This window comes from Cotesia glomerata, linkage group LG6, assembly GCF_020080835.1.
Source record: "Cotesia glomerata isolate CgM1 linkage group LG6, MPM_Cglom_v2.3, whole genome shotgun sequence".
In the NCBI taxonomy this organism is placed as follows: domain Eukaryota; kingdom Metazoa; phylum Arthropoda; class Insecta; order Hymenoptera; family Braconidae; genus Cotesia; species Cotesia glomerata.
In genome coordinates this window covers 5,007,760-5,022,607 of record NC_058163.1, presented here as the reverse complement: position 1 = coordinate 5,022,607, position 14,848 = coordinate 5,007,760, and the positions used below count along the sequence as shown (strand labels likewise).

The window sequence follows — 14,848 nt, the reverse complement described above, 5'->3', positions numbered from 1 at the left end:
TATCCAATTATACATTCAAATAGAGCTTGATAAATGATTTTTAATGATTTAGGATCTAAGATTTCAGATTAAATTAATTTATTATTTAATTTTTTAATGCTCAAAATTACAATACTATACATCTGCATAACTTTACCTTATTTAGATGTTTATTTAGAAATTCAAAAATTTATATTTTTGAAAAAAAAAAAACAGTTCTAAAAAATTTAGGATCTTTTAAGATCAGTACAAGGTATTATACAAAAAAAATTGAGCCAAAATTTTAATGTCGATCGTCATTTTTGATGATATTCAAAAATTCAAAATTTTACAAATTTGACATTTTTCAAAATTTTTTTCCAATAACCCCAAGTGTCCTCTTAAAAAAAAAAACAAAAGTCCTTTCCTGTATCTATAATACTGTTCGTGATATTTAAAAAACTGGAAAAATCGCGAAATTTTGAATTTGCATATCTTTTGAAAAAAAAATTTTTATTTTTTTTCCTTTGGCAGAACTTCGTTGTATGATAAAAGAAAACTTCTGACTAAAATTTATCCAAATTGAAAGGGTTTGATTCTAACTATTGGTCGATTTGACATGGAATGACCCATATAATTTTAATCATTTTCTTCAATTATGTTAATTTTTGATCCTAATTTTCGTTTTATTTTTGTTCTTCAATTTTTAATCCTTGTATTAAATTTGCTTATTTTTTTATCCTAAATTTTGTCTTTAACATAGTTTCCATAATTACCTTTAATTTTTTATTTTAATTTTGTTTAATTTGTAGTTTCAATATTTGTCTTGTTTTTCATCTTTACATTTAGTAATAAATAAATTGAAAAATTAACTAAGAATGATCACTAATTTTAATTTAACACAAAATTATATTTGATTTATTTTTTAATAATGTAATTTTGAAAATTAATGCATTATATCAATATTTTTAATAAGTTATTGTCAATTTCATATTTGTATCACTAATTTCTTTTTTTTTTTATAATCTTTACTATCTTTGAATCTTTAAAATTGTCTTAAATTTCATCTTATAATCAGTCTCAATTTTTTTCTCGAATTTTTTTAGAATTTCATTTCCTTTTTCATTTTTAATCTTAAATTTTATTTCAAACTGGGTTCCATAATTCAATTAATAAAATTATTTTTTAATGATTTATGAGTGATAATCCATTAAGTAACTCAAATAAAAAATGAAATCTAAAATATTTTAAAATAAATAATACACATAATAACTTAAAAATTTCCAAATAATTAATAAAAAAACTTTTAATTCCAGAGTCCATTTTTGAATCCAGCACGAGCATTGGGATTGGCCTTTGTAACAAACAAATGGGAGTTCCACTGGGTGTACTGGGTAGGTCCAATAATCGGATCAGTGATAGCTTCAATGGTCCACAGATTTGTGTCATGTTGGAAGAACCAACGATCCCGAGAATCGCGTACTATGGACGACGGCGACTCATCATTACCATCCGACGGAGATACCTACGATGATTTCGACAAGCCATCAGGTCCTAAATACACCAGTGGGTATGCAGCAACATACCGTCCAGTAGCTGGAGCATCTTCAATCTACTCAGGACCAACAGCAACTGCATTAGAGCGCGTTGAATCTATTTACGGTGGAACCAAGTCACTTTATTGCAAATCTCCACCATTAACACGAGCAAATCTCAACAGATCGCAAAGTGTTTATGCGAAATCAACATCATCTCCACGAGACGGGTTCATCATACCCAAACCAGGACCATTGGTACCAGCACAAAGTCTGTATCAGATGAGACTAGGCCAAGCTTCTTTGCCGCTACCATCAAGAGAGCCTTTATCTAACCCAATTGGTCCTCAGCCGTCTTCATCCCACAACCCGACTCAAAATCACAACAGTACTAACCAAAATATGCAGAATCAACTGCAACAATGCACACAGAGTATTTATGGAATTCGTGGAATTTCTACTAGCTTAAGCACTAGAGAAAATGGAATTTACGGTGTCACTACTGCTTCTAGTATTTATGGACGTGCTCCAGCACCACCACCAGAATCTCAACAACAACAACAGCAACAGCAACAATCACCCTCTATTTCTTCATCACAAGTTTCAGCAAGTCAATCAAATTCAAGTCAGCTACAGAATCAACACCCACAAAATCAAAATCAAAATCAAAATCAAACTCAGAATCAAATGCAACAAGAAGGAATGATCTCTCGTCGACCTGAGAGTATGTACGGACACATATCTCGCAGAAGTGACGACTCAGCCTATGGAAGCTATCAAGGCTCAAATAGGGGCAATTATGCTAAAACAACTGGTCCACCACCACCACCACCTCCTGGATTCATGGGATCCGTTAGTTTTCGTGATAACAGACCAAGTCCTGGTCCAATACAACAGAATCAAGTTCAGCAACAAAATTACCAACGGAATTCACCCAATCCACAGTATTAATCGTTGATTTGTATTTTATGATTTATGATACTTATTATTACAATCGTGGACATTAATTTAAGTATGTTTTTAAGTTTATTGGAAAATAGCCATTTTTAAACTCAAACGTTTATAAACTACTAGAAATTTGAATAGCGCGCCTTAATTCTAACCAATAAGAAATCAGGTCCCATTTTTTGCGAGTTTCGACTATTGACTAACTTTACACTCTCATGTATTTTTATTATAGGGATAAATTTGAAAATTAATTGATGTCATTTGTAAAAATACCCTGATAGCCATTTCATACTATAACTTTCAGATAACCTACACGGAAAAAAGAAAACTCGAAAAATTACAGTATATAATGCAACGTGGCGCTTCGTAATGAAAACTGGAAAAATTACAGTTTCAGATTGTAATTATTACAGATTTTATAAGAATTATACTGTAGAATGTAATATTTACATTGAAAGCTCTGAATATCAAATTAAAAAATTAAATTTAGAAAAATGTTATTTCAAACTGTAATTTTTCTAGTTTTGATTACGACGGGACCGATTTTACATTTTATACTGTAATTTTTCGAGTTTTCTTTTTTCCGTTTAGTGCCGCGAATTATAGATAACTTGACAAAAAGTAGGTTGGCAATAAATTTTAATCTACAATTTATCGTTAATTTATGGTCAAACTTTACTTCAAAGAATTGTATTGAAACAATATAATATAATATTGTATTGAAACAATTGCCGTTAAGTTGCCGAAATTTTCTATTCAAGTTTACTATAAGCTTATAGATAACTTGTTTTTAAATATCGGCACTATCTTATTGTCAACTTGCATATAAGGATAGGCATTTCTAGACTTGACGTTAACTTAGCGATAACTTGTCGTTAAGTTTAACGAGAAGAACTTAACTACAAGAACTTATAGTATGAGGTGGCTATCAGGATAGTCGTAAATAAAAAATGAAATTATAGAAATGGAAATTTCACCAAATATAAATTCAGTCATTTATAAATAAGTGAAAAACAAAAATTTGTGGCTAAGTGAATTTAACCAATTGTTACTGCAGAAACTTATAAAATTAGCCGATTGTAAACTTTACGAATTGTAAAATTAGCCCTTTTCAAACTTCTTATAACTTTTGAATAGATCGGTCAAATCTGCTCTAATTTTCAGAAAAACTAAATTTATATAAGTCCTTTTAGATGCCTCAAATCGTTTTTTTGATCCGTCGATCCGTAAATTAAAAACGAATAATTTTACAATTCATAAAGTTTACAATCGGCTAATTTTATACTAAGTTTCTGCAGTAAAAATTGGCTAAATTCACATAGCCATAGATTTTTATTTTTCGCTATTTTATAAATGACTGAATTTATATTTGATGAAATTTCCATTTCGCTAATTTCATTAATATTTTTTTTTATTTGCGACTAATTTTATAAATGACATTATCAACTGATTTCCAAATTTAGAGTTATTAAAAACATACTTAAATTAATGACCACGATTGTACATTTATTATGTATTTATAAATATATAATAAGGACAGCTATTGCTCATATATTATTTTATAATTAAATATCACGTTTAAAGTGATTAATTATTAAGTTTTAGGACAATATTTTTAAAAGACTGTAAATAAATTTTTTTTATTTTTTATTTATTATACATTTACTTACTAAATAATTTAGTTATTATTGTTGCATGTATGTGAGAATAGTTTAAATCAAGTCATCAATAAATAATCACAAAGAATATTATTAGAATTATTATTTTTATAAATCATTCACTCTTGCGTTATATATGACTGCCATTTCATCGTCATAATTATTATTCTCATTTCTCATTACTATTAATAATGTTATTATTATTATTATTGTAATTAATTATCATGTATTTTAAGTAAAAAAAGAATGATGTAAAAGTTTTTTGATCATAAAAAATTGTATCTTGTTATTTTTCAACCCTACTGATCTTCGGATCGTCCAAATTTGTATGTCAGTGATCCAAAAAATATGAATAAATTTTGTAATAGTAAACCAACACCTGGCCAACTGTGTTTATCGTCTGTTACAAATTATAATTATTTGTATTATTTATTTTTTTAAGTCAGTTTTAATACAGTGAAACCTGGATCTTTAATATCATCTGTAAAGATAGCATTGACCGATATTATCTATATTATTAAGAGAATAAGCAAAATTTTGTGGCCAGTGTACTTAAATTATAAAATGGGTTTTTATGGTTGAATTTGGTATTGTTGGAAAAGTCTTGACCTAGAGTTGTGTCTTTTTATGGTTTTATATCATTCTTCCCAATAGTCAATTTATGATGATAAATATTTAGGTTGCATTCGAAAATGCTCGATCTCTAGATACATAATTAAGAAATGATCTTTTATCTCGTGAAATATTGACATTTTTAAAGATATAAGCTAATCCCGATGTTACACTCATCGAGACCTTTCATTTGAGTACCCACATCAATTTTTCATATATTTTATATATTTATATATTATATATATGAATATATGAAAAATATATCAAAATGCATGTGGGTACTCAAATGAAAGCTCTTGATGAATATAACATCGGGATGAGCTTATATCTTAAAAAATGTCAATAATTAAGAAATGACCTTGTATCTTGTGAACTATTGACATTTTTAAAGATATAAGCTCATCTTGATGTTACACTCATCGAGACCTTTCATTTGAGTACCCACATCAATTTTTCATATATTTTATATATTTATATATATGAATATGGGTGATTCTCTGTAAGGACGTCTTAAATCTGTACAAAATTGTCCGACCAAATTATTTTTGATTTTATTAGAAAAAAAATTAACAAGGGCTACAAAACTATCAGCTTAATTATAATAAATAAACAGCCGAATTAATTTTTACTTTTTCGATATTTGTGTATCTTTTGCCATATAACATGACAGGGGACTGATTGCCAGGGGACTGATTTTTTTTTATCAAATTGAGAAAAATCAAGCAAACTATTTCAATGCATTCAACTTATTAAGTTCTCAATGAATGTTTACATTAATTAGAATAATATTAAGACTTATGGATTTAATTTTATAAATAAATTATAAATAAAAATAGCTGCCAGGGGACTGAGTTTTGAAGTGGCCCAGACACATATTTCCAGCACAAACAGTGCTTTGACACTAAATAAAATGGCGATAAAGCGCTGCCTTATGGTTATTAACTCAAGGCTAGTTAGATTCTTATAAACCTTACAAAAAGTAAAATAACACGCTGGATTTTTTTTTTTGGCTTTGAACTTCTGGCAGGGGACTGATCTTAAAATGCCTGAGACAAACTTTGGTTTAATAAATTTAATGAAACAAATTAATTTTCGGTACTTTTTATTGAAGAAGATTGTTAGTTAACTAATTAAGATTATAAACATTATGGACCAAATTATATATTATTGACGAATAACTTAAAATTTAATATTAAAGTTTTAATTTTGGGAATGGGACAGCCCAGGGGACTGACATTTCGGTGGTTTACGAATTTATAGCAAAAAAACGAAAATTTATTTCATTTTAGTTTTTAATGCTCCAAATAGAAATGTTTTTTTACTTTCGTAATAAATTTTTTTTAGTAACAAAATAACAATTTTTCTTATAAAAAAATGCTTGGGACAGCAAAAAACATCCTTACAGAGAATCACCCATATATGAAAAATATATCAAAATGCATGTGGGTACTCAAATGAAAGCTCTTAATGAGTGTAAATGTCAGGGTGAGCTTATATCTTTAAAAATGCCAATAGTTAAAAAAGTACATTGCAATTTAACAAAAGTCATTATTTAATAAAGCAAAATCTTATTTATCTATAGTTCACAAGTCACGGCACTCACACAGTGACTGCAAGGTTGTTAGTCTATATAATTAAGAGAAAATTTATATGATAAAATGAGTTTTTTGAATTAAATTTAATATCATTGGAAAGGTTGAAACTTGTACCTTTTTAATGTTTCATACGCTTTTTAGCAATTGTTATTTATTATGAAAAAAAGTAGCTAATAATTTATTTTTTTATAAGAATAAATTCTTTTTTTTTTTTTACTAGAAAAAAATATTTTTAAAAATTCATCAATAATTGTTAACAAATAAATTATAGCAAGAAAAATTTATTAAAAAAATTTCATATTTAGAAGTTTAAAAAAATTATAAATACAATTTTTTAAGAGAATGAAGAAAATTTTGTCTCCGGGGTATTTATATGATAAAATGAGTTTTTAAAATTAAATTAAGTATCATTAGAAAAGCCGAGACCTAAATTTGTACCTTTTCAATTTTTAATATGCTTTTCTAAAATAGTTAATTTATTATGAAGTTTTCGAAGTAGTTAGAAATCGATTCGAATTTCGCGATAAACAAAATTTGTGTATTTATTTATTTTGTCTTGTACATGTCAATGTGGTTATATGTCAAAAATTAATTTATATAATTAAAAGACTAAGAAAAATTTTTTAACGTAGTACTACCGTTACCACAAGAGTCAAATCCCAAAATCTAACCTTATTTGGTTAACGTAGTAGATTTCCCTATATTAAATCACGTTGGAGAAAGAGAGACAGAGACAAATTTTGAATGTTTTTTATTAATAAATATTTTCATATGCTCGGAAACCATACTGATTGTTATTAAATATGTTCTAGATGTTATTTTCTCTCGTTGTCTCAATTTTTATAAGAATCTGAACGTCCAGTTTTGTGAAATAGAATAAAGTCTGTAATTTTCCATAAGGATCAATGGTAAAGGCAAAAATATGTAAATATCAATATCTTTTTTTCAGGACTCGCCAGGCTTTCAAAAATTTTACTGCTTAATTATGATATTATAAAGTACCAATATACCAAATTTCATTAAATTCTGAACACAAATTCTAAAACCGGTAGTACTACCTTAACGGGTATATCTTTATCGTAATTGGTTTTGATATTTTTTCAGCGATCTTCATTTATGATTTAAATAGTTGAGAGAGTAAGGAAAATTTTATGACGAGCATATTATTATTTTTAACGGAATTTTTATGGTTTAATTTGGTATCATCAGAAAGGTCTTGATAAGAATTAGTGCTTTTTGGTTTTATATATTTTTTAGTAGTCAATTTTTTATGTCAAGTTTTTGGAGGAGTTTTTAATAGTTTGTTGGTTCTATAAATTTATTCCGTCACATTTGTCCATTAAATTATTTGGAATTGATCCTGTGATAGCACTTTTATTTTAAAAGTTTATTTTAAAAGTCCCCAAACTAAGTATAGTGTCATAAATATCAAAAAATCATTAAGCCAAAATTTTCTTATTCCATAAAATCGTGAATCTCAGCAGTCACATAATGACTGCAGATTGCTAGTAAATGTTTACTCGGAATCTAATAAAGCAACAAAATTTCAATAAGAGCAACTAATTAGCAACAAATTTAACATCACAAATAAATTTTGTTGTTTGAATAATCACCGAGATACTGATGGTAAATGCAGGACGAGTCAATGTCAGCTTTACAGACGTCTTCTACTGAGATTATTTTTTAACTTATTCAATAACTATCTTGATAATTAAAGTAATTAATTTTGTTATTTAGACAACATTGCTTGCTTCAGGCAATACAAATTTTAAGAGACAAAATCTACTTTGTGTAATTAATAATTAAAATTTTTTGAATTGTTAATTTTGATGTAATTGATTTAATAAGTCAATGTAAACTATGATTGATTTCGATTATTTTATTGTTACTGACAAAAATTTCTTCTATAAGTGAAAAAAATATCTCACTTAGGTTTCACTGTATTAGTTTTAAGCTTTGATATTTTTTTTTAATATTGAAGAAATTTAAATTTACCTTTAGCAACGAAATCAGCAAATAATATCCAACAGGCAGCAATAACAGCTGCGAATCCCATAACAAGACCGACAAACAACCATCCACGTGCTCCTCTAGAACCTAAACATCCACCGTTGTATGAATCACCTCGAATTTGTGCATTTGTTACTGAATTCACCCTGAAAAAAGAAAAAAGTTTAAATCATAATTCTAGATTGTTTTAATCTGCATGTGTGTAGTTGAGAAATTTTATAAAATTAAAACAATTATATTAATAAAAAAAAATTTTTATTAAATCAAAATTTGTATTGATATTTTTTATATAAAATTAAAAACCTGACTAATAATCTCTCTTGGGATGTTCATGTAGCTCATATTGCAAGGAAGGTCTATGCGACACTAAATTGTCTCAAACACAGGAAGAATATACTCTCAACTTCTACACGTAAATTTCTCATCACGGCAACCATAAATTCAATCATTGACTACTGCTCCTTAGTGCTAATTGATTCATCAAAAAAGCTAGTTATAAATTACAACGTCTCACAAATAACTCTATCAGATTTATCTACAATTTAAGACGTGATAAGCATATCACTCCGTATAGACAATCACTTAATTGGTTAACGATCAAAGCCAAAAGACGTTACTATCTGGCTTGTTTTCTATACAAACTCCTCAAAACTGGTGAACCAAAATATCTAAGAAATCTCTTTGTTGATGAACCCCCAGATATCAGAAGATCTGAGAGAATAGCCGCCAAATATAGCAATACTTTAAAAACTCCAAGCTTCACCAGCATCGTCTATGAACACTCTTTTATGGTATCCGCTATCCGACTTTGGAGGGGATTACCAGTTGAAATAATTAACTCACTGAGTCTTGACACCTTCAAGACCAGTTCCTATGAATTCTTTCTTCACTAGGAACGAGAAGACAAACCATGAACGTCTCACAAATTTACCTAGCCTAGTCTACTTTATAGATCAACTTACTTGCTAAAACTAGCTTCTCTTGCTTTTGCTATCAAGGAATCTACCTGTTATCAACCTAAAACAGCTAATTAATCATCCATATAAATTGAATGATCTCTAATACTACGTTGTCTATCTACATAAACCTATTCTTGCAGAGTTTTTGTTAATTATCATACATACTGACTTTGTTTGTTTATTTTTTAAATTACTTTAATATTAATCCACTCTCAGAATAATATTCTAAATGAAATTGCAAAACAATCTAAAATCATCTTTTACTTAAATACGTGTACTTTAATACAATAAAAATGTATACTTTACCATTTGGCCATTGCCTTGGCATTAAATTATAAATAAATAAATAAATAAAAAAAACAATCACGTTTTTTTTATTCGCTGATGTCAATATCATTAATTTTCTGAGAATATTGATAAGTAAAAAAATAAATGAACATTTTTTTTTTTTCATTAAAAAAAATTAGGAAAACGGTTGACCCTGAAGGCCATCCCTGCAACTTCCCGCCAATTCTATACCTAAACGCTTGAAATTGCACTTATGACGTTTTTGAGCTCTTCGAGCTTATAAATACAATTTGTGTGTTATTTTAAGCTCGGAGAGCTCAAAAAATAGCTTTTATATGCTTTTAAGCTCTTCGAGCTCAAAAGTTTGATAAAACACTATTTTTTGAAATTTCAAATCGCAATAACTTTTGAATGAATGAACCGATTTTCACGCGGTTGATGGCATTCGACGCAGTTTTTTAAGTTTCATCAAGAATCTTCAAGCTTAAATTGATAGAACGAAAAATTTCACAGTAATTCTGAAAAAACACTTTTTTCGGTTTTCTTTTGTCAACGATAACTCACAAACGAATCAACCGATTTTGACCGGACTGGCGGCGATCGACGTGGTTTTTTGATGTTAAAAGCTGATTAGTTTTTGAAATTGATCGGTAAAGCTGTTTAAAAGTTATTCCAAAAAAACAGCATTTAAAAAAAATTTTTTTGTAGTTTTTTTGCGATTTCTCAAAATCTACCGGTCCGAATCGTTCTAAAGTATATACAGAATCTAAGTTTGGTCAAGCCCTTTCGAATGGCACCAACTGCGATCGAATTGGTCAAGCCGTTCAAAAGTTATGAGAGGTTTACATACATACATCCACACACACACACACACACACACACACACACACACATACATATATACAGACATACAATCGCGGGAATAGTCAGGGACGCTTCCTAGAACCTCGAAACGTCGAGATTCGATGAAAACTCGATTTTCGTAAAACGGGGTGAAAACAATAACTTCCCGATTTTTGAAAATCTTCGATTTTCTTAGCTGGAAGTTAAAAATTTAATTTAAAAGTTCAGAGAATTTTGTGACAAAAATTACGGCTAAAGATTTATTGGACTTTTGTAGATGAAATTATTAAAAATAAAATAAAATAAGTAGATGTTTATAATTGATTATGATTTATGGTTTACTTACATAAATAATGATATTGTACCAAAAACACCACAAACATGGTACGCACTTGACATTTCTTCAGGATATTGAGCATGAGCATCAATAATAAACCACCAGCCTGTAAAAAACTGAAAAATAAAATTTGATTAAGATTTTTTTTTATCTTTTAAAATATTTAGTAATTATTTTCATCGAAAATTAAATCAATTTTCTGCAGTTACTTACATATTTTTTTATTATTAATTTATAAAAAAATCTAAGTACAAAAAGCAATTAAGACACTGAAGATAACTAACATTAGAAATTTTTTTATAAGTTTATAATAATTAAATTATTATGAAAAAAATTTAATAAAAAAATTTCACATGTGAAATTTAAAAAAGATTATTGGTGGAAATTTTTCAATGAATTTTTTTTTTTCTAATTAATTTTTTATAATAATTAAAAAAATTGTCAGTTAACTTATCATAAAAAAATTTTGCAGTAAAAAAGAATATAAATAAAATTACAATAAAAATTTAAGAATGATTCACGTATAAATAAAAATTTAAGATGAAAATTAAATTAGCTGACAATTTTTTTATTAAAAAAATTAAAAGAAAAAATTTTACAAGTAGAAGATTTGAAAAATTATACGTGCAATTTTTTTTAAGTATTTTTTTACTCGCAATGTAATTGTTGAAAAAAATACAAAAATTTTTAAACGTCAGCTGACTTTAGTATTATAAATTTTTTTTTAAATAATTTTTGCAATAAAAAAAATTACAAAAATTTATGATAGTAAAATCAGCTGACATTAAAAGTTTTTTTTTTATAACTCAAAAAAATATTATTTAAAATCGCACTTATAGTTTTGAAAATTTTTAGCATGTCAAATTTTTCTGTTTTTTCTATTAATAAAAAAAATCCTAAAAATCGTCAGATGTCTGCTAATTTTATTTTTATTAATGATAATTAAATGAGTTGAAATTTTTGATATTTGATTTTGCTTATTTTGATATTTTTTTTAATCAGAAAAAATTAAAAAAATTTTTACGTGTCGGCTATCTTTATTTTCATTTTTTATTCAAGTAATTATTTACATAGTAAATAGACATTTAATTTTTTTATGAATTGAATTAAATTGAATTTATTGATTTATGCCAAAGCCTTCACTGGCCAGATGGCAAAAGAGAAATATACATTTTGTGAATACAATACATTTTTAAATTTTTAATTTAAACATAATAATTAGAACTTATATATAATTATACATAATAACATATTAGTAAAGGTAATATTGCTTATATGCTAATTTTGAAGAAACTGTTTAAGTGAAAATTAGAACTAATAGATTACAATATTTATGATTATGATTTTAAAGATTTTAATTTTAATAATTTTAGTGATTTAATAAATTTTACTGATTTTAATAATCTTAGAGATTTAACTGAAAATTTAGTTTGGATTTAGATGTCTAGATTAAAAAGGTAATCATAAAGCTTATTTTTAAAAATTTCTATACTGGGAGCATTTATCATATCGATTGATAAATCTTCCCAAAGACGAATGCAAGTAACTACAAATGATCTCATAAATAGCTGTCGTAAATTTAGGTAACTTGAAATTTACATAATTCTTTTTTGCTGCAAGTCTTACAGAATGTCTAGTATCAATATCTTCAATAAATAGTTCTCGTAAGTAGCTAGGTTTACCTATATTCAACAATTTATAAAAATAACATGCTAAGTAGTACATTCGGCGGCTTTTTACAGATAGCCATCCAAGCTCTCGTCTATATGGTGTAATATGTTCATCCTTTTTCAAATTATAAATAAAACGAATGGCTGTATTTAATGAACGTTGTAATTTGCAATTCTCATCAGCAGTACAACTAGTTAATACTATAGAACAATAGTCAATAAGTGGTAATATAGTTGCTGAGACTAATAATCTCCTAATGTCTTTAGTATAGATGTTTTTTCTTATTTTTAAACTATATAACATAATATATTTTTAAACTATATATTTTTTTATGATAATTATTCTTGTCAATAAAATGTATGTATATAACCTGACTTAATAATTTTTTATAAAAATCAAACGAAATTAATCAAATAACAAAACAGAAATTTTTAAAGCATGCAATTTTTTGGAATTTTCAATTTTTCCAATACTAGTTTGTATTATTTGTAAACAAAAAAATAAAAAATAAATTTTTTACCAGTGTTCCAGCAAGCATTGACATTAACGAATTACGTTTATCTTCGGCTTCAAACCAAACACAGGATGGAATTTGTACATTTTCAAGACAAGATGCCATATTTGTTTTTTATTTATTCACTTTTAGCTATCAAAAATTAATTTAAAAGTATCAATTAATATAATTGTATGTAAATAAGCAATTGACAGTTGTATTTATGATATTAGTCACTATTATGAAGATGCGCCTCTGCTTTTAGTGAGTCGCATTTTGTTCACTAAAGTTTCTAGTTCATAATTCTGTTATTTCATTTTATAGGTGGTGATAGCTGCATTGTTTGGAGAAAATTTTTAAATTTATTGGAGAGTTTCGCTGGTAAATGTAGATGGCATCTCGTGAATTTTCTGAAGAGTGATTGAGCGGCTTTTAAATTTTATAAATCGAATGAAAAGTATTTTTTTAATCTATTTTTTTATGACACTGAAGTTGACAGAAAATTTTTAAAAATTTTAATAACAAGGTAAAGTGAGGTAAAGTATCCAGTACTTGAACACTTATAAAAATGGGACCAGTACTTGAACAGACTTTTCGAATTGTTATAATACAAAATTCGTAAATTTATTATGAGTAATATGCGCATGTTATAATTATTCAATGATACATAAATTTATTTCTGTGAGTTTTTTCAATTATAAATGAAAACAATTGTATTTTTGTTAACTTAAAAGTTGACATGTCGAGAATAGCCGATTGATATTTTTTTCATGAAAAAGGTACTAAATCGTAAGCCGAACTATCAGCAAAAAAATGGTACATCATCATTTTTAATAAAAAAAATTAGGAAAACGGTTGACCCTAAAGGCCATCCCTGCAACTTCCCGCTAATTCCGTTAATACCTGGCCGCTTTTTTGAGCTCTTTGAGCTCAAAAGTACAATCTGTGTGTTGTTTTAAGCTCTCCGAGCTCAAAAAGATACCTTTTCTATGCTTTTGAGCTCTTTGAGCTCAAAAGTCTGATAGAAGTTTCATGGAACACTATTTTTTGAATGTTCATACCGCAATAACTTTTGAATGAATGAACCGATTTTTACGCGGTTGGCGGCATTCTACGTAGTTTTTTAAGCCTTATAAATAATTTCTAAGTTTCAATTGGTCAAACTAGAAATTTCGGAGTAACTCTGAAAAAACACTTTTTTCGGTTTTCTTTCGTTCACGATATCTCTCGAACGAATCAACCGATTTTGACCAGCTTGGTGGCAATCGACGTGGTTTTATGATGTTAAGAGCTGATTAGTTTTTGGAATCGATCGGTAGAGCTGTTTGAAAGTTATTCCAAAAAATGTCGAAGTTATGTTGAAAAAATCCTTATTTCCAAATATTTCGTCGAGGATATCTCTCGAACTAATCAACCGATTTCCACGTTTTTGGCGGCAATCGACGCGGTTTTTTAAGCTCTATAAATTATGCTATGTCATCAAAAGTGATCCGAGAAGAAATGACGAAGTTATGTGAAAAAAACACTTTTTTCGGTTTTTTTCGGTTTTCTTTCGTTCACGCTATCTCTCGAACGAATCAACCGATTTTGATCGGGTTGACGCCGATCGGCGTGGTTTTTTAAGCTTAAGGGTGGATTAGTTTTTGAAGTTGATCGATGGAGCCGTTTAAAAGATATTCCAAAAAAACTACTTTCAAAAATGATTTTTTTCTTATTTTTTTTAAGATTTTTCAAGATTTCTTAAAATCTATCGGTCCGAATCGGTTCAAATTCTCAGGAAATCTAAGTTCAGCGTAGCCCTTTCGAATGGCACCAACCGCGATGAAATCGGTTCAACCGTTCAAAAGTTATAAGCGAGTCACATAGTCACACACACACACACACACACACACACACACACACACACACACACACACACACACACACACATACATACAGACA

At 27.7% G+C, this 14,848-nt stretch overlaps 2 protein-coding genes across 2 annotated transcripts in view; one reads left to right on the top strand and one right to left on the bottom strand.

Annotated features, from left to right (window-relative positions):
• LOC123267647 (neurogenic protein big brain-like) overlaps positions 1 to 13,936 on the top strand; it is a 32,411-nt gene extending 18,475 nt beyond the window's left edge. The window contains exons 4-5 of the mRNA XM_044732383.1: positions 1,275 to 2,489; positions 13,925 to 13,936. Of these exons, the coding sequence (XP_044588318.1) occupies positions 1,275 to 2,444 (1,170 nt within the window). The 3' untranslated portion in view covers positions 2,445 to 2,489; positions 13,925 to 13,936. The remainder of the gene's footprint in view (positions 1 to 1,274; positions 2,490 to 13,924) is intronic.
• LOC123267668 (transmembrane protein 50A) lies at positions 4,072 to 13,181 on the bottom strand. The gene is made up of 4 exons (XM_044732417.1): positions 12,935 to 13,181; positions 10,753 to 10,859; positions 8,302 to 8,462; positions 4,072 to 4,499 (listed from the first exon to the last, which is right to left on the bottom strand). The coding sequence occupies exons 1-4, from the start codon at positions 13,031 to 13,033 to the stop codon at positions 4,399 to 4,401; spliced, it is 468 nt and encodes a 155-aa protein (XP_044588352.1). The 5' UTR covers positions 13,034 to 13,181; the 3' UTR covers positions 4,072 to 4,398.
• Positions 13,937 to 14,848: the final 912 nt, after the last annotated feature.

What these genes read in the sequence shown, in the direction of transcription:
- LOC123267668 (XM_044732417.1), bottom strand. Translation starts at nt 13,033, where the DNA reads ATGGCATCTTGTCTTGAAAATGTACAAATTCCATCCTGTGTTTGGTTT. An exon ending in CAATGCTTGCTGGAACACTG is followed by an intron (nt 10,860 to 12,934) that starts GTAAAAAATTTA and finishes TTTATTTTTCAG; the next exon opens with TTTTTTACAGGCTGGTGGTT. An exon ending in GGTACAATATCATTATTTAT is followed by an intron (nt 8,463 to 10,752) that starts GTAAGTAAACCA and finishes TTCTTTTTTCAG; the next exon opens with GGTGAATTCAGTAACAAATG.